General features: G+C 41.9%; 2 protein-coding genes and 3 non-coding genes across 7 annotated transcripts; 1 reads left to right on the forward strand and 4 right to left on the reverse strand.

The window, feature by feature from the left end:
- Positions 1 to 222: 222 nt before the first annotated feature.
- On the reverse strand, positions 223 to 295 carry trnaf-gaa. Its single transcript has one exon. It is a non-coding gene; the product is annotated as a tRNA-Phe (tRNA).
- A 259-nt stretch (positions 296 to 554) lies between these two features.
- Positions 555 to 628, reverse strand: trnai-aau. The gene has a single exon. It is a non-coding gene; the product is annotated as a tRNA-Ile (tRNA).
- Positions 599 to 5,189, forward strand: LOC121184395. Its single transcript, XM_041042033.1, has 3 exons — positions 599 to 735; positions 1,539 to 2,242; positions 4,082 to 5,189. The coding sequence occupies exons 2-3, from the start codon at positions 1,599 to 1,601 to the stop codon at positions 4,752 to 4,754; spliced, it is 1,317 nt and encodes a 438-aa protein (XP_040897967.1). The 5' UTR covers positions 599 to 735; positions 1,539 to 1,598; the 3' UTR covers positions 4,755 to 5,189.
- Positions 3,209 to 3,282, reverse strand: trnai-aau. Its single transcript has one exon. It is a non-coding gene; the product is annotated as a tRNA-Ile (tRNA).
- Positions 5,190 to 5,266: 77 nt separating the features above from the next.
- On the reverse strand, positions 5,267 to 19,066 carry ttc37 (tetratricopeptide repeat domain 37). Of its 3 annotated transcripts, XM_041042099.1 has the most exons (41): positions 18,759 to 19,066; positions 18,490 to 18,590; positions 18,193 to 18,336; positions 17,884 to 17,975; positions 17,631 to 17,706; positions 17,397 to 17,543; positions 17,033 to 17,125; positions 16,817 to 16,925; positions 16,495 to 16,635; positions 16,273 to 16,371; positions 15,954 to 16,078; positions 15,666 to 15,752; positions 15,357 to 15,460; positions 15,103 to 15,229; positions 14,728 to 14,907; positions 14,441 to 14,565; positions 14,095 to 14,345; positions 13,858 to 13,960; positions 13,536 to 13,718; positions 13,313 to 13,460; positions 13,154 to 13,232; positions 12,651 to 12,712; positions 12,505 to 12,561; positions 12,342 to 12,410; positions 11,708 to 11,782; positions 11,302 to 11,443; positions 11,088 to 11,181; positions 10,908 to 10,985; positions 10,679 to 10,803; positions 10,466 to 10,589; positions 9,737 to 9,961; positions 9,500 to 9,572; positions 9,280 to 9,333; positions 8,944 to 9,055; positions 8,463 to 8,591; positions 8,238 to 8,362; positions 7,911 to 8,075; positions 6,945 to 7,097; positions 6,199 to 6,329; positions 5,613 to 5,742; positions 5,267 to 5,408 (listed from the first exon to the last, which is right to left on the reverse strand). In XM_041042099.1, the coding sequence occupies exons 2-41, from the start codon at positions 18,577 to 18,579 to the stop codon at positions 5,328 to 5,330; spliced, it is 4,707 nt and encodes a 1,568-aa protein (XP_040898033.1). In that variant the 5' UTR covers positions 18,580 to 18,590; positions 18,759 to 19,066; the 3' UTR covers positions 5,267 to 5,327. The 3 variants fall into 3 exon arrangements, with proteins under 3 accessions (XP_040898033.1, XP_040898032.1, XP_040898031.1); XM_041042098.1 differs by lacking the exon at positions 5,267 to 5,408 and having other exon boundaries at positions 5,429 to 5,742; positions 18,778 to 19,066; XM_041042097.1 differs by lacking the exon at positions 5,267 to 5,408 and having other exon boundaries at positions 5,429 to 5,742.
- Positions 19,067 to 19,085: the final 19 nt, after the last annotated feature.

The following is a 19,085-nucleotide window of genomic DNA, read 5'->3' on the forward strand; positions in this document are numbered from 1 at the left end:
TAATAATCTGCATTTCTCCTACAATTATTTATCAGGCCTCGGTTCAATGCAGTTAATCTCTAAGGTCTTACAGTGTGAGTACATGCTGAGTTGGAGGTAACAGGCGTATGCGAATATCAAGGTGTTGAACGGTTCTGTCAGTGCGGGGCTCTATAAGGCCATGTCGACAATATGCGACGAATGAGTGTTTATTTACTGCTGGAAGCGAAGGAAAAGTGTCTCTGCCGAAACCCGGGATCGAACCAGGGACCTTTAGATCTTCAGTCTAACGCTCTCCCAACTGAGCTATTTCGGCTCAGACAGTGAAAACACGTGACTTGTCAAAGTCGAACATATATGACCGGTAGCTAGCCCTTTATAACGTCGTCTCCGGTTCCAGCTAAAAGCCTCTAAAGCTAACTGTACACGGCCTACAAAGTACCATAATAATGGTGCCGCATCTTGATGGACGTGAAACTAAGCCAGTGTTTGCTAACGGGTTCGCCATTTTAAATGAAAAGGTGAATACGCATGAGTGCTGTGACTATGAGTTCACAGGTTGAAAAAAACGACGATGGCCCGTACGGGGATCGAACCCGCGACCTTGGCGTTATTAGCACCACGCTCTAACCAACTGAGCTAACCGGCCACTGAGAAACACCCCATAGGCGTACTCACCGTAACCTGCAAAGGGAAACCTACTGAAGTGAAAGTGGAAGTTGTTTTGCTGTCAGAGAAAACCGCTCCTCACTGACGGTAAGGCAGATCTATTTTATACTCTATTTTATACTTTACGAGCCTTCTATTTTTATTTACACAAAATAAAATTACAAATAAACTCTCAAGAGCCATGAAACCCTTTAATATGATAATGTAAGAGTATGCTACAAGTCCTGTCCGTATATGTCCAAGTCTGTGTGTCTGCTATATTTGATGAAACACAGACTATAAATATGTGGTTAGGCTATACAGCTTATCATCAAGACTAGTGGTTCACAAACTTGGGGTAGGGCTCGCCTTGAGGGAGACGTTAAGGGGAAAAGTGTCAAATGCATTTAAAGTTCAACTAACCTTATTGGTGAAGGAAAATATAACCAGTGTGAGAGTGCTCTGAAACCAGCTGATATCAAGATTCAAGTTTCAGGCCTTCATGGGCCTATATTTAACTCACTGAGGCAGCAAAGCACTATGTACAAGACGGACAGACTTCTGATAAATAAGCAAACACGGGTGCATTAATGAGCTCAAAATGTCACTTAAATTCAAAAATATGAGGAAGCAGCTAAAGACACAAAGCAAGTTTGTTGCCCCTCTCAACACCAAGGCAATTCAGAGTGCTTTAAGAATACAATGCAACGCCAGATGTGATTGGCAGTGGCAGGGACAGTTTGGGCAAACTTATACTTATACTCATTTCCCCAAAAAATCTAATAAAAAACATGCATGAAAACCAGAGGGCTCCATGGATTTTACTTGCCTCAGTTAAGTAAAAATTACAACCTGATCACTCTTAAATCTGCTATGACATGGTGTCACATTTCTGTATTCATTTCTCACAGAGTTGCATATCTGTGGAGGACGTGAACAACACCCTTTTTCAGCCACATTCTTATACCAGGATGTCAGTGCCATTCTCTGGCTGGAAGGTGGTCGACGACAGGGAGCTTGAGTCATCGCAGGAACCTCAGAACCGGGGTGTATACACTATGTATCATGGGACCAGCATTGCAAGTGCACGGCTCATCATTGCCAGTGGTTTTAAACAGTCATCAGATGGCATGCTGGGAAAGGGTGTGTATGTCAGTCGCAGCATGAAAAAGGCGTCTCACTATCCATTGAATAGTAACCCTTCAGACCGTGTGGTGCTTGAGTTACGTGTGCGCGTCGGCCGTGTCAAGCGTATTGACCAGGATAACCATCCTTTGCAGAAGACCTGGCACGATAAAGGCTATGACACTGCTTGGGTGCCCCCCAATTGTAACATGGCAGCTGTGCCCAGTGGCCTCGAGGAAGATTGTGTATTTGACCCCAGAAGAGTGAAAGTGATACGCATCGCCAAGGCACCGGACACCATCATTGAGAAGGAGCTTCAACAGCTTTTAGGAACAAGATCCGGAAGAAGAGGAAATGGTACTGCAGATGTGTGTTCACTGTGTAAGAGGAAGACCCAGCACGGCTCCCAACACATCAAGCAGCAGTGCTGGGAGTGCGGGAAAAAAATCTGCATTCTCATGCCCAAGCATTTCTGTGCACCTAAACCCTGACAGGGGAAGAGGGAAGAAGTTGCTTGAAAAAGGAGAGGAGTAGTGACAAGAGAAGACAATCCACGCCTACAAGGCCTTTGTATGTGCTGGAGGCAAAATTATGCTAGTAAAGCATTAGGTTTACCATAATGTTAACTCCTTTTTTTCAACTGCACTAGCTTTATATTCTCTGATCATCATGCATTATGTGAGTACGTGCAGTCAAGATGAGACACTACATGTAAAGCAAAACATATGTAAATTGTCATGACTTTGCTTTACTTAGATTATTTAAATTCACTGAACACTAAATTGTGGAACAGCTCAAATGCAAATAAATGTCATTATTATCAAAGCCATAATGTCCAGTTTGATAAGGTTCCATATCTTGTGAAGAGACTCATCAAAAGAACTCATTTAGTAGTAAAAGTTTTGGTTAAAAACTAAACAGTACAGTGACATAAAGTGGTATTGGTTTTTTTTCTACCAGGAGACTGACCTGCCAGCTGCAAGTGTAACAGACTAATTGGGGAATGGCTCGCATACCAAACAATCCTTTTTTTTCCAGGCTGGTACAAAAATAGCATTTACCAGTAGCAGATGACTTCGCATGACACACACTGCCTGCGTAGTTTTTCTTTCTAAAGGCAGAGCAATGGAAGTAACAAAATGTTTTCAGCCTAGTTATCTGAGGACAACATAAAGAAGGAAAGGGGACACAGTTTGCTGCAGCATAAAGACAAGTGACATCCAATTCACATGCATAACACAGAGGTGAAATGGGTACATAAACCAACAGCAACACAGTGAACAGAGCTTTTGAGGTCCCTTGTCCGTTTAGGTAATCTAGCTGTCTTTGAATTCATACAACAGATTAAATGTTGTATGGCTGTTTAAATCCAGTTTAAATACACTGCTAACGATCTGAAGTAAAATTAATTTGTGTCTATGAAGGCAATCGAAAACGAAAAAAAAAAAAGATAAAGTGGCCCGTACGGGGATCGAACCCGCGACCTTGGCGTTATTAGCACCACGCTCTAACCAACTGAGCTAACCGGCCATGTGCGGGCTTTCTGAATGGTGTCTATATGAATAAATCTCGATATTCTCCCTCACGCCCAGAAAACTGAAAGTTGAGACAGGGCATATTAAAATCTTTTGAAGGGAAAGTGAAACTTACTTTGGTTACCGAGAGAAAACCGGCTCCTCACTGAAGGTAAGGTTTGTAAACCTAATCAGTTAGTCATAACCTTAAACAACAACATACGGTACAATTTGTTACAGTTGCAGATTAACCAGTACAACAGTTAAGGTGAGTTCACGTTTAAGTCTGTCGTTTGCTCGGCTGACATACGGATATGAAGCGTCTCTATATGCTGTCTTGTAAAACCCAGTTGCGTTAGCTTAAGGATATAGTAAGTATTTTCTGGGAATGTAACTGATATGAATTCATTTCGGTGACAATCGTGTGTATTATTACAGCATTAACGCTAGCATACTGACTGTAATTTAAAGGGTTGACTCGAACGAGTTAGCTAGACCATATATAGGATAAAGCCGTTGTTACACCAAATGCTTGTTTGGTAGCAGTGATTTCTTGTTCTTCTAATTATTAGTAGTGGTATGTGTGACCCACCTTTTGGTAACAAAGTATTTATATTGGCAGCACAGCTGAAAGTCCTGCTTGGGTCACAGGATTTGGTGTAACACTGTCTACCACATAACACCATGCCTACTGAGGGATTAAAGCTACATCCCATTATTTTTTTTAAACACTGGCCATGAAAGGTCACTCTTGAAATCTGAAATTAACATAATGCCATTTTTGTATTCATTCCTTGCAGTGTCCCTTGTTGAAGCAAGATGTCGGTGCAGTTCTTTGGCTGGGAGGTGACCTATGATGACAACTCTCCTTGTATGGAGCTCGGGGCCTCTCAGGAGCCCAAAGACAGGGGGGTCTACACTATGTACCACGGTACCAGTGTTGCCAATGCACAGCTCATCATTGCCGGGGGCTTTCAGCAGTCCCCAGATGGCATGCTGGGAAAGGGTGTGTATGTCAGTCGTGATAAGGAAAAGGCTCAACGTTATCCATTGAAGAGTAACCCCTCAGACCGCGTGGTCCTTCGGTTACATGTGTGTGTTGGTCGTGTCAAACGTATTGCCCAGGACAATGATCCTATGCAGAAAACCTGGCATGCATATGGCTATGACACTGCCTGGGTCCCCCCCAAATGTAACATGGCAGCTGTGCCCAGCGGCCTCGAGGAAGATTGTGTGTTTGACCCCAGCAGAGTGAAAGTCGTGGGTATTACAACGGCACCGGATGCTGTACTGGCAGAGCTTCAACAGCATGTCGCTAACAGTCTAACAAACAGCACAGGAAGTGGGGGTGCTGTGGATGTGTGTTCACTATGCAAGAGAAAGACCCCCCAGGGTGCACCACACATTCAGCATTCTTGCTGGGGCTGTGGTCAAAACATCTGCGCACTCATGATCAAGCATGTCTGTCCAGTTCATCCCATCCAGTAACACAGATGGGACGAAGATCCATGTCTAAATGACCTAGCAGAGTGGAGGGGAAAGTAAAGCTGAAATTAACTAGAGTTAGAGTTAACGCAGGGTGTAGTTAGACTTTGGAAACAGGGCTTAATGTTTCTCCTTTGAACAGCTAGTTTGTGGAAAGAAGAAACTGGTGCAATATGTTGCAATAGTATCTGTGGAATATGTCACTGCATGTGGTCTACAAATTGTGAGATCAATATGAGACAATCTTTACGTATTGAGCCAAATGCTTTTATTTCAGTCTAACTGTGGATATTTGTTGGTTTATGTTAAGTACATTTTGAAATATGTGATAATGCTCATGATTTTGATTTACTGAACTGATCTGATTTCTTGACCACCACATAATGTAACACCAAAGAATCATGTAAATCCAATAAATGTCATATTCATAATATCAGACCCATAACGTCCAGTTTGATGTGATTTCGTATTTAGTTAAGAGACCCAGAAAAGCTGAAATGCTGATGACTGCTACCTGTGGATCAAACCACTAAGCTACATGATTTCACTGTGAGGCATTTGCAGTTTTGCAAAAATTTAGGATGAAGAAGAGGCAAGCAGTGAATGAAACTCCAGCAGTCTTTGATCTCCATTCATTTTGGCATGCTGCAAAAGGACCTACAAAAAAAAGACGAGAAAATATGTTCACTATCAAAGTTGTGGCAAAAGTAAACAACCACTACAGATGTAGGAATGATTTTTACGTGCTATTGCTGTTCCCATAAATGTCGTGGTTGGAATTAGGCATCTGAAATAATTATGTATCACCACAAAAAATATTTCAAACATTTGGTGCCAGAGTAGAAATAGCTGTGTGCTCACATTCATCAGCTCCTGGTCATTTTTGGCATGCAAGTGTCTGAGGAGGTACCAGCTGGCAACCTGCACCACTGTCACTGGGAAATCTTGAGAGGAAACGTACACAAGCCGTTCCAACAAACGCCTTGTGTCCCTGTAGAAGACATGCTCAGAAATGGGCAAAGGGTATAAACATGTTCACTGCCTGAGTCCATAACTGTTCCCTCTGTTTTTCATGAGTATTTTGTGAGAAAATAAAGCGTTTCTGTCATGAAAGTGTCTTTGTCTTCAGCTTCTGATGAATGCTGCACTCTAATTAAGCGTACTGGCAGGTCTGTGAGGTAGTGACAGAAGGCTATAATGTCAGGATAGGAAAATTTATGCCCAGAAATTACTATACAGTTCTAACCATCTAGAAATGACAGATGGAGGCATAAACTTAAAGTATCAGAAATCTTATGCGATCACTTTAGATTATATGCTACACAAAGTCAGTGGGATAAAAACATTTGTATATCAACTCACAGCAACATAGATACACCTGTAGCTTGCACAAGCATTTGCATACATCCTGCAGCAGGGGAGACAGAATGCTGTGGGAATCACTGACCTTGCTGCCATCTTGGTCACATACTGGAGCAGGGCCTGGAAGAGGTGGGCCATAGGGAATGAGCCTAGCTTCAAAACCTCAGTAGTGGCTTCTAGTACCAGGTCCTTCCAATCGTTCCCTGGGACACCTGCCTGAGAGGTCAGAGCACAAATAGTTAAGAATAAAACTCGCTAAAAGACACCTAGGTAAAATTAAGTTTGATCCATCTAATAACCTTGTAATGCTTTTAAGAGTAACATCTGCCGACTGTGTCAGTACTTTCAGAGGAGCAGTGACTGTGATCAAAAATAGATGATATTCACAGAGTTACTAAAATGTCAAATAGAGAAGAATTATGCTTAATTATGGTAGGCCACCCTGGGATTTTCTGTCCTGTGAGCAGTGGACTAAAAACCATATTCCCTCTTGTTAAATTACAACGACGGCTTCTTGTCTTGTTTGCGTTTCCATCTGGCTGCTTATCCTATAATTCTGCTGGATTCTCCTCTACCTTGTCTCTGCCCAGATGACAGGAGTGTAGACTGGAGCTGTCCCTGGCAGTGTGTATGTGTGTAGCATTATGTAAATCTGGCTGTCAATACTGATAAAACATGACTTGTGTTATAATTTTAACATCTACTTTGCAATATCATTAGATTTGTAGAATCTTCTTCTTATGTATAGCCACAGTGTAGCAAATAATAGCTGTACTTTATCACCCTACAATAAGGAATATTTTGGATATTATATCCTGTGCAGGGACTCACCATACACGGTCCTAGAGCTAGCAGGGCTAGTCGGAGCAGGCTGGCAACCTGGCTGCCGTGAAGGCCGAGCTGTGAGGCTAGCTGCAGACTCTGCCTGTATGCCATGACTGCCTGCACCAGCAGACCCTGGCTACGATACACCTCAGCCAGCCACTGAGAGAGGGACAGAAAGTCAGAGCCCGAGTGGCAGAGCGAGCAAGGATGAGTAGAGGTGAGGATGACAGATTTACAGAGGAAGGGGTCGGAGAGGGAATATGAGCGGTGAAGCAAGAGGGGCATAGAAGTGATTGTTAGAGGCAATATGAGATAAGGAAAGGTTAGAAGAAGAGATGCAATCATTTTTGAAAATCATGAGTTTTGATCTGATAATGACTGACAATAATCCACTGCCTGTTGAAGTTGAAGTAAATATAAAACGACTGGCACAAAAAGGCAAATATGTTCAGCTAGTAAAAAATATACAATGACTTCTCAACAAAATACTACAATACCAAGAATGAAACGTCCATGAAATGTCTACTTTCTCACTTGCAGCAACAATGAACTCTGAAGCTAAAGAACGTATTTTACCCACAGATGAAAGATAAAAGGTTAAGTTATTATTGAGGTCTTGGTCAAGGCAGAGAAATGGTCTTCATTAGGGCAGTGTCTCAGAGGACGCAAGGCAAAATGACTGCGGTCAGAAGAAAGAAACTGTTTGATCATTTCATTACAACATGACCTCAGCATTTAAATGAGTGACAATCTGAGACTAACACCACCAATACTTTAAAGCCAGGTGGAAAGGCTGGTTGTTTTTGCTACTTTTATATGTATAACTGAACTATGTTGTATAGCATTGTTTAAAAATCTGAACCACTAAACATCTGGTGCTTGAAATTAAACAGCAAATTAAAGAGCTCATCAATGATTCACTGCAATACAAAGTGCTATCATAGCATTTTAAATGACTGAGTGTCCACTTACATGCCATGCCCCCAGGTTGGTGGGGTTCATCATCACTGTGTTGCTGAGCTGCTCCAGCACAGAGTCTGGGAGGATAGTACCACCACTGGCCACAAGGAGGCGCTGACACTGCACCTGTCTCAGTGACAGCATCACTCCTGGGTGTTCTGGGGAAACATTCAGCACCTGGGACGAAGCAGCCGGAGCGTGAGGAACACAACAGTGATAGGAAGAGGCCTCACATGAGAGAAATCTGAGTATTACTTGTATGACTCTATCGTTTCTGGAGTAAAGCAGGTCCAAATATAATGTTAAAGATGTGTGTGTATGTGTGTGTTCATATCAAACCTGTGAGCAGAGGGCCTCTGCCTGATCCAGCTGTCCCCTCAGCATGAGACCAGTCACTGCCTGCTGTAGTACCCAGCCTTCTAGAGACTGGGCTAGGGGGCGCTCTATCTCCTCCACATCACGCACTGGGACACAGAAAGGTGTCAGTTATACAATTACACACACACAAACACACACACAAACACAAACATACACACAACAGGAACCACACACCAATAAACACACCTTTCTCAGAAACCACAGACATGAGGATTTTCTCCAGGCCTTGTCTGCATGGAGCAGAACCTGAAAGATAACAGGATGTGTTTTCTGTGTGACAGGCAGCCATTAGTCCTGCCCATGCTGCTGGGTCATCTGAAAGTAGAGAGAAGGAGTGGAGACTCATGTCACACAGATGCTTCACAGTATTCCTTTGGTGCAAAGTAGCTAAACACTTATCTGATAGTGACGAACGCAAGCAAGTTCAATGTATCACAAAACAACAAAACTTCATTCTACTGTGTATTATCAGGGACATCATTATCTAGGCTCTGTAAACTGGAGAATTTACACATATGAACTTCCAGATACTGAGTTTTTCATGACTTCTTTAAAACCGGTTTGTTTTCAAAGACATCTGTTTTTTCAGTGTGTTTGTATGTGAGGTAGTTCAATGTGTTTGCTGTGTTTGTATTTCTTTCTTTAGCATATAACTGTGTGTGTCTACCGGGACAGAGCAGCACAGCTCTCTGCATAGTCTTCAGTGCATTCCTGTGACTGTCCTCTCCAGAGTGTCTTCCGCCAGCCAGCTGGTTCACTCCACTGTACAATAGCGCCCTCTGCAGGGACACAAGTTCAATCAAGTCAGTTTAATATACAAGCAAGGATACTAAGAAAAAACTCTGAAATATCAACAATAGGTTAAAGATGATAAAGTTTAGGTAAGAGAATATGGAATTAAATCAATGACGATGAGGGAAAAGAATGAATAACCCACAGTAAGAACACAACAGATAAAGAGACATTACAGCATTTAAACAAAATCATCCAATCCTGCTTTTACCTTTCCCTGGGTCATACTGGAGAGACAGGCAACATGACCGGCCATTGCTCCACCCTGGAATACACAGCAGACAAAAACATGAAGAAAACCACTAGAACTGTTCAGCAGTAACACAGCAGGAGTAGATGAAGCTGCTCAGTTAAATCTTTATGAGTATACTAGCTCTCCTGGGCTTGTGACTGAGATGCGTGTTAATGACTGTGTGTGTATACAGGCTTACATTTGCCTTCCTGGGGTAGTATTGTGGCACCACTCTGGACAGCAGGGCCCACAGAGATGGGTTTCCAGGATTGCTGTAAGTTAGAAGTTAAAATCAGACAAAGGAAGACTTATTATGTATATGATATGTAGCTACACTGTACAGGAAACAGTTATGCCAGTTGATAATTATTGTAGGTGCTTACAGAAGTAGCAAAATTCAGTAAGGTGCTCTAAACCTTTCAAACAAGCATTTTACCTGTGTACAGCTCTGGAGGCCTCCCTTTGCACTGCACTGTAGTTACCCTGCAGGGCAAGCAAGGTGCAGGTGAGTAAACATCGCTGCTCTACAACACTCCCAGAAGCTGGACCTTGCTTCAGCAGCTCGGTCAGGGCAGCAGCGGCTAGTGTGGCATCACCATGGACCAAGCCCAGGGCACATAAACACAGCAGGGACTCGGAGATTGGCTCCTTTAACATTGAGCTATGGAGACAGAAAACAGACAGATAAATACTTTTAGATTTTCCTTGGCACAATCAAATGGTCTCAGGAAGCTCCAACATTTAAGACTTGTCAATTTGAGGTCATAGTTTTTTAAAGGCAGGAAAATACGATTTTTACATGATTTTTTTAAACTTTTGAATGCAATACTTTTTTGGCCGCAAGCACTTGAACAGTCCCTGACTGAAATGGACATAACCATTATAGCTTGAAAATTAAGAAAAATATCACAGGATCTTTGACTACATCATACTGCCCATTACAATGACAACAGGTTTAACAAGAAGAATTGAAGGGTGGATTATCTATCTCTTGTAAAGACAAGTCTCTGCAAGTTTATTTTTTATACTGGCATGAACACAAAATGAAGACTGGTAAGGAAAACACATTCATTAATCAACTGATACGCAATAGTTTTAGTTAGTGGACAAGGACAAAAATATACGAAATCGCTGCTACGGTCCAGCTAGCACTGTGGACTCTCACCATTTAAACAGCAGAGTCTTGGCTGAGTCTACGCTGCCCTGCTGGTGCTGCAGCAGGGCCAGAGCTGTCAAGATGTAAGCCTTCTCCTTCTCACTGGAAGCCACAGCCAAGGCACGTTCATAGGCTAGAGTATACACACACAACAGTTTATTCACAGTCACTCTGGCATGTAAACATATGACCTCTAATTTCAGTGTGTCTCCCAGTCCTCACCGCTGATGCTCTCTGCGATGAGTCCTGCCCTGCAGTAGGACAGAGCCAGCCCAGCCAGATCACTGAGCTCCTGCAGTGGAGTGGAATTATAAACATGCACTGCCTCCTCCCACTGGCCGGAGGTGCTGCAAAACACAAAGTGAGACGTACGAAGAATGGAGTTTGCGTAATTTGTCCAGTATTGTCAAAGATGGTTCAAGTACATGGTATTGAGATAACTGGTTGTTACCACAAAGCACGGCCATAGCTGCCCAAAGCAAAAGCCAGTTGTTCTGTCGAGGACATGGACTGTAGCAGTTCAACGGCTCTGGAGAAAGAGAATTAGGATTGAGAAAAGTGAATTATACGCAAATATGGAGCCACCTGTAAGCCAGCAGAGTCAGTCAGTCAGTGTTATTCAGACAGACACCTTTGGTAAGCCTGTAAGGCCTGCCTCTTCAGCTGCAGATGCTCATTCAGGAATCCCAGCATAATGAAGGCTTCGGGGTCAGACTGGATCCTCTCTGAGAGGGACACAAAATGTGCTTCGTGTCACACAACATCCATCTCTAACACATTACTCAAATAGAACCAAGGGATCTGTGAATCCTGCATGAACATCAACACACACTTAGATTCTGTACCTGTGTACTTGCTCAGTGCCACCTGAGCAGCAGAGATGGCATTCATCTGGACTATGTTGTAGCGGTACAGTTCAGAGTCTCTGTTGCTCTTATCCAGCAGGGTGGAACATACCCAGAAGGCGTAACCTTTCACTCCCTCCATCTGCCAGGGGAAAGATGAGGGAGAGAAATGAACATTAAGAGTGAGAGGACAGCAGGAAACACAGATTCTGACAAAGTAAAAAAAAAAAATCTATTTTCTGTTTCATCATGGTATCATCATTAATTCCTCGACAGTAGTAACAAAAGGCTTAGAAGTGAACATTTAGCAGCATGACTGATAAAGTTGAAGCCAAGAACAAACTGTTATTATCCAGCTAATGAGTGGGTATTACAATAACAGTAGTAGTTTTGGGAGGTCACGCACATGCGTGCTGAGTTCAGTGGTGTGCCTGAAAAGATCCATGGTGTCGTAGCTTCCCACACTCTCTGCTATCAGCGCCTGGTGGGAGGGAAAAGGGAAAAAAAAACTTTTAGACTGATAAAGACAATGAGCTCAAAGACACAAATTCATTAAGTCTCATGAATACTAGCACAATGATATGTCATAACTTTCAGTCTAATCCAACCTTGCATGTCTTTCACATTCATTAGCACTGCAGAACACTTGTACCAGCCCAGGTTAACTGAATTATCTTTATTATTTTACCTAATTATCCCTTGACCTGTTGTTCTGTCAGTTTTCAACAAATGTTGTGTCATATGTTTATGCATTTAAGAGACACACGATAGAAAAAGGTAAGTTAATGAAGTTAATGACCTTTCTGATACTACTGTTTCTGGTAATTGAGAATTGCAAGTCAGCACTGTCTGAGAAGATGGACAACATTAGTCTTCACGCAGTCATCTGCTACCTCAGTCTCAAGGAGTCAACTGACTCCTTCTACCTAAGGCCACAAACTTCAGTCATCCCTCGTATGTGAATATGGTGGCATTAAAATTAAGTTTAAAACATTGTTTCGTGATGTCTTTATAAGATAAGGTAGGATGGGGTTCAGTACCTGTCCAATCCAGCAGTTGACATACAGAGGCTCCAAGGACTGAGCGATCTTGAATGCCTCGTGTGCCAGCTAAGACAACCAGACAAAACCTTTAAGCATGAAAACATCAAACAGCCACGACGAAAACAATATAAGTTTATATGAGGAAACTGATCACACACACCTCTATGTTGTCCTTCTTCAAATACAGGGCACCAAGGTTTGTCCAGGCAACAACATTCTGTAATGAAGTATTATAAAGTCTTGTAAACACTTCAGAGTATTTTTTGATATCACTATGCATCACAACACCAAATGTGCTGTACATACATTTGGCTCAACTTGTATGGACTTGATGAAACAATGTTGAGCCAGAGCAAAGTTCTCAAGACCTGATGTGACAGAAAGAAAGCAACAAGATAGAATGGTTAGTTTCTCTGACACAGATCAGTCAAATGCAGTTAAATTAATACAATAGAAAAGTGAATTAACAAATGAAAAAATAGTATCTAAATACATTATCACGCTATGCATTTTTGCCTGCCAATGACATTGAAGCTAATGCTACAACAACTTTGATTATTTCAAATATATCCAATTCATTCTCCAATTCAGTGTTTTCCTAAATACGAAAAGCTGTTTCAGCTCAAAGTAAGAACATTTTACAGCAACAACCTGACACAATCAAATAATCTAGTTAAGGGACGCAGTGAATAATGCACTTGAAATTCTTGAGTAATGAAATATTGGTGGGTCGAGTACACAGTGACCAATTAGTCTGTCCAGATGGGGTGGGCCACTTTTATTTAAAAAATGAGGATTCACGCTGTTACCTTTTCTCATGGAAACCACTCCCAGGGCATTCCAGTAGCTGTGGTTCCCGCTGTCCATCATGACGGCCTTTTTCAAACACTGAGAAAAGAAATAAACTCTTAAAAGACCACATCTGGGAACACACAATGAAAAACTTGTGTAGGATCCAGTGCCATTACCTGCTGAGCCTTCTCTAGGACCAGAGATTGGTAGTTTTCGTCTCCTTCTGTAGGGCAGGGCAGGCTGGCCTGGCGGTAATAGTTGAGTCCTAGGTCATACCAAAGGCTAGGAGCCTCAGACATCAGCTTTAAAGCACGAGCATAGCACCTGCACACAGAAACATGCACTTAATGTTCAGTATTCAGATTCTATGCTTGGCTAATAAGGGCAGACTGGACATACCTCTCGCCAACTTTGAGCGTCTGAGCCAGGTTCAGCATGTGGCCCTGTGAATTGGAGTCGAAACCAGCCAGCGGGGCAGGCACCAGAACCTGCGCTCTGTTTGGCGACACCGAGCTGACTGCGGTGCATGCATCTCCCAGCAGCTTCCACAAACAGGACAGGTCTGGACGCAGCTCCACAGCTCTGAAGAGCACAGGAAAGTGAAAGGATAGATGGAGGAAATAGGAAATATTGTGATGTCTGTGTGATACTTCAGTGTAATAAATCACAGACAAAGCATTATGTCATATTAAGGTATGCAAGTTGAATGAATAACGATTACCTGAAGAGGTTCTGTATGGCTTGCTGAATGAGGTCAATGGCTCCTCCATCTCTGCAGTCCTCCATTAAACATTTTGCCAGAGACAGCTGGCACTCCCCAAGGCCTGAACAACAGACAATACAAATCAAAACCAAATGCCCAGGTTTAGAGAGAAGACTCTCCAGGTACATGCAATAGAAAGCCTAACATTACACCAGATTAAGAGCATTTTTAGAGTACAAAGAAACAAACACCTACCTTTAAGAGCAGGAACATAGTCCTGCTGTGCAGTGATCAGCAAGTACTCTGCGACTGCTTCTTTAAACTTGCCCAGGGTCTGTTTGATTGCAGCAGCCTGGTAAACACTGTAGATGGAGGAGGGCTGAAGCTGATGGGCCTTACCAAAGGCCTTCAGCGCTGCTGTGAAGCTCCGGCGGTTCAGGTAGGCCTCACCTAAACACTCCCAACACACCCAGTCCTCTGGGTCTGCTCTCAGAGCTGCCTGCAGACTATAAACACACAAGGAAGAGTCAACAATGCTCATTCACTTAAAACATCTAAATCAAGGTAATAGATTTAGTTGTCTCAGATTTGAAATTCTTACTCAGCTATGGCCTGTTGATGCTCTCCAACCTTCAGGTAGTAAAGGCCTCGTCTCATCCAGGCCCATTTAGCTGAGCCTGGAGTGGCTTTCTCTATCACGGACTGAAGTGTTGCTAAGGCAGTTTCCTATGGCATTTAGGGCAGAGAAAAGGGGGTATGAAAATGGAAGACAGGGAAAGTGGGAACATGGTCAAAACAAAAGAGAAGCACCTGTAAGGAATCTCAATAACAAAGTTCCAGCAAAACACCTGACAACTTTAAACACTGAATTTTTTTTCCCCTACGCACCATGTCCTCCTGCTCCATACTGAGATCCACTGAGGCAGCTCCGGACTCAGCATCCTCATTGTCCAACTCAAAGGCCTTCTTATAGCAGCCTCGTGCGCGGCCACGATCATTTGCCACCACCCGGTAATAGTGCCCAAGGTAGCGGAATACACAGCCAAGGTGTGGATCTAACTTTGCAGCCTGAAATGGACAAATGAAGCTTTCAAATTAAGACGCCATTCAACACTACACTGGACATCTGGCAATGGAAAGAGTTAGAGTTTCTTAAAGTTTATTTGCGGGCAAGTTATGACTGGATCATCAACATTTTAGAGATTAAATGAGGAAAAAACCTTTGTTGATCTAAAATGTGAACTTTCTAATAACTGTACTAACCTTCAGCAAGTGTGTATGGGCTTTGCTCCTGTCTTTACGGGTCTCTTCTCCCATGTCCCAGTAGAGTTGTCCCAGCAAAAAATAATACTCTCCACAGCTTGGGTTCTGGGTAGCAGCCTTTAGGAAACTACACATTGAAAAAAAAGATAAGCTAAGTGTGGAGGTTTGTTTCAATGCACTGTTTTACTTAAGTTTAAGACAGTGGAGCGCTACAGAGGGAAAACATGCATAAAAAAAGGAGGCACAGCTTTTACCTCTGCTCTGCCAGCTGCTGCTGGCCTTCAGCTAAGTGTACCAGTCCTCTCAGTGCTAAACCCTGAGCCAGGTTTGGGTTTGAGGCCACAAGCTCTGACGACACCTATTGAAGTTAAAACAGTTTCATTTCTATCAATTCATCTTCAACCAAGATAAGACAGATATTCATCTACAGGGTGAGATGATGATATCACAAGTTTAATATGTTTTTAATTGAATATTTGCTGAAAAAATGTGTTTCCTATGTTTATGATGAAATAAAAGTGACATTGTCATTGCCAGAATTTAGCAGGTCAAAGGTTTTCAACCTTAAGTGCTTGATCAATTTGTCCTTTGTTAAGGTATGCTTGTCCTTTAAGGGCTACTACAACTGGGTCTTTTTCAGCATCTGGGATCTGAAAAAGACAAAAACAAAAACAACGCAGACATGACATGACTATGGTTACAACAGCTGAATATATCCACATTAAACCCAGAATAAATACTTTTAACTGTATTAACATGAATTTCTTAACATGCAGTAATCTGAAAAGAAAATTGACATATTTAGTTGAAACAACATGCTGAATAAACAGAGTATTAGTCAGTCACATTACCTGTGAAAAGGTCTCCAAAGCCTGGTCTGCTGCCTTTTCTCCTCCACTTCTGACTAAAGTCTCTAGCTTCAACCTGAGCAGTTTGACTCTCAGCTCCTTGTCTCCAGAGGCACACACCATCAAACCTAACAGAACCACACATACACTGACGCTCAGTAGGACTGCCCCATTAAGATAGTGGTTAACACCAATGTTTCATTCACAAATCCCATGATGAGGTCTGATTAGACATATTGTTTTGGACTAGCTGGGTCAGAGATTAGATGCTGTTGTTAGGTTGCCTGGATAGCTATAGTAATATATGGCAGAATAAACATACCTTGGGAGCATGATATAGCGCTGTCTGAGTATCTGTGCATTTTAAACTGAGCTTCAGCCAGACTGTACCATCCTGTACTGCTGTTCTTTTTCTTCAACCCTTTAAAAAAACACAGGGGACAGATTACGGTCATTCTAAATCACAGCAATGGTAATGGAGTCTTTAGTGGTGCGTTTTGTACTAAGACCCAAGAAGAACCTTTTGGTTAATATGCAAACTAACCTTGTGAAAGGTCCTTAATGGCGTCTTTGTACCTTCCTTCCTGAAGTGCTTTGGTGCCCAGACCTAATTGCCCTAACCCACAGTTAGGGGCCAGATCCAGGAGCCGGGAAAAGTAGCTGACTGTGTCTTCATTCAGGATACCTTCAAATCGGAATATAAAATATATTAAAATTAACTCTATTTAGCATTTACTAAAATTCATTCTGTGTGAAAAGGCGAGTGACTCCTCTCAGTGCTTGAGAGTAGCACTTAATGTCAATTATAAAAAAACAAAAAAAAAACTTATTATACCATGTAAATATTACATATATAAGTATCTTACCTGTTTTGAGGTAACGAGAACAAAGGGCTTCGAGAGGATAACTTTGGTCGGGGTACTGAGACAGCATGGACTCACAGGCCTCTTTCATTTTGGCTTCTTCTTGTGGTAGCTAAAGTAACAGCAGATTCGTGATGTATGAGGTGGCCAGTTGTGAATAATTTTAATAACACTGAATTTCTGTGATGGTGGTACAAATGTAAGGCAAGGTGCACTTACTTTAGAAAGACATTTTATGTAGTTAGTTGAGATCTTCTTGTGGTTCTCTCCTGGGTCCATGAGAACCATGGTGTTCTCAAATGCTGTGATTAACTGATGACCATAAACGAACAAAACAGTTACCAAAGGGCAGATGGCATAAAGTTATGTGCACTAAAAACAGCATTAACTAAAGTATGATCTTTAGTCAGTGCAAGAAATTGGAGCTTATGACTTCCATGAGGTAAGGCATATCAGCTGAGTATAACCTTTAGGGCTTGTAGATTGAAAGGTATGGACTCTTCCGTATTGCACAGTATCTATACAAAAGGAGAAACACTACAAGTTGTAGTAGAGTTTAAGTCTACATTTGAGGAAATCTTACATGCTGTTGAGTTTCACTGTCCTGCTCTTCCTCATCAAGGCAGTCTGAGAGGAGTTTGGCCATCTGTTGCCATAGCTGCAGTAACTCTGTCTTGTCCGCAGCATCTTCCTTCTTCAGCTGGATGAGCTGCAGCCATACCTTGGCCAACTGTCCGCACATACAAATGCATTCAAATGTGTGAAAAGAACATTGATCTTTCATTGGTCTTAACCATATGCCTTTAAAATTACATACCTTTAGATATTCTTTGTCAGACCCATAAATATCTGAAAGCTTTTTGATCACCTCATAACATTTTTTTTTGTCCGAGCTGCGAACGGAGGGCATAATGAAAATCAGTAACATCACAAATCAAATACGGAAAACTACTTAAAACTACAAAATGCACTAGAACCAATGCAAACCTTAAGAGGTAAGCAAAAGCAAAATATTAAATTAAATAAAGTTATAAAGAGCATATACTGATAAAAATGTCTCCATATCTTACCTGGCATACAACTCAACAAGCTTCTGATAAATGTTTGGCAGCTCAACTTTGAAATCCCATTGATCTGTCTTCTCATAAAGATTGGCCAAGCCCTAAAGCACAAACACATTACTGACACGATACATAGAGACGAATAGGATTAAATGAAATATCCTCACTAAGAATGGACATGTTTCTTTGAGGAACAATGCCACGGTGCAGTGGAACCCGGATGCGTTTTCACAGCTTCAATTTCAGCTCAACTGATAAAACATTATCAATAAATATAATACTTTCAGTACAGGTTACTACCATACTTTGGCACCGTACCTGCCATGCCAGTAGCTGCTCAGGCTCCAGCTCCACTGCCTTTTTATAGGCTGACTGTGATTGATCTGGTTGATCAAGTTCACTGGCTGCCAAGCCGATGAATACCCATGCATTATAATTGTTCTTCTCAAGCTTTAAAACAGCCTAAAACCACAGAAAGCAAAGTCAAGTTTACAACATCTCCTTGAGCGGGATGCATTGCCTCATTCAGTACCCAAATTCCTATGAACAGATGTATATCAACAGCCAAGACCATATGCAGATACCTCACATTCCTCAGAATTTTAGATACTTTACCTTGCAGTGTTTTAAAACCTCTTTGAACTCTTTGTTTTTAATGGCCTCCCTGGCACTTTTCAGCGCTGTTTTCACTTCTTTACTAGACATCTTTCGATTACCTGAAAGAAACAAAGAGATACATCAAAAGAAATACTGTCACTTCACGAGCACAAAATAATGACTTAGCTGTTTATATAGCCTTACAGCCAGATGAAACCAAGCAAAGAGTCTATATGAATGAAACATGAGCTCGCTGACGCTAACATTTATTTGTTTGCCATGCTTACCGAGTAAAGCTGATTGTACCTGACTTAAAAGCTGACAGCTGACTTCACAAAACAAACTGAAGTATTTGTTTCAATATCAGTTTGAATTAACCGTTAGGGGCGTCAGCTAGCTACATTTATTTTAGCATTAGCAGTTAGCTTGTCGGGGCCTATAAACTATGTACTTTGGAATGAGAGCTAGTTTCAAACCTAAATAAATGCATAGTATAAAAAAAATATTCAGTTGTTTCAGTCACGCGTTCCCGGTACAGATTTTACAGACGGCTATAAAAGTTGGAGCCACCCACTACCGTTGACAACTTGCTCTTCTTGTTTGGTAACACGGAA

Source organism: Toxotes jaculatrix, chromosome 7, assembly GCF_017976425.1.
Source record: "Toxotes jaculatrix isolate fToxJac2 chromosome 7, fToxJac2.pri, whole genome shotgun sequence".
Taxonomy (NCBI): domain Eukaryota; kingdom Metazoa; phylum Chordata; class Actinopteri; family Toxotidae; genus Toxotes; species Toxotes jaculatrix.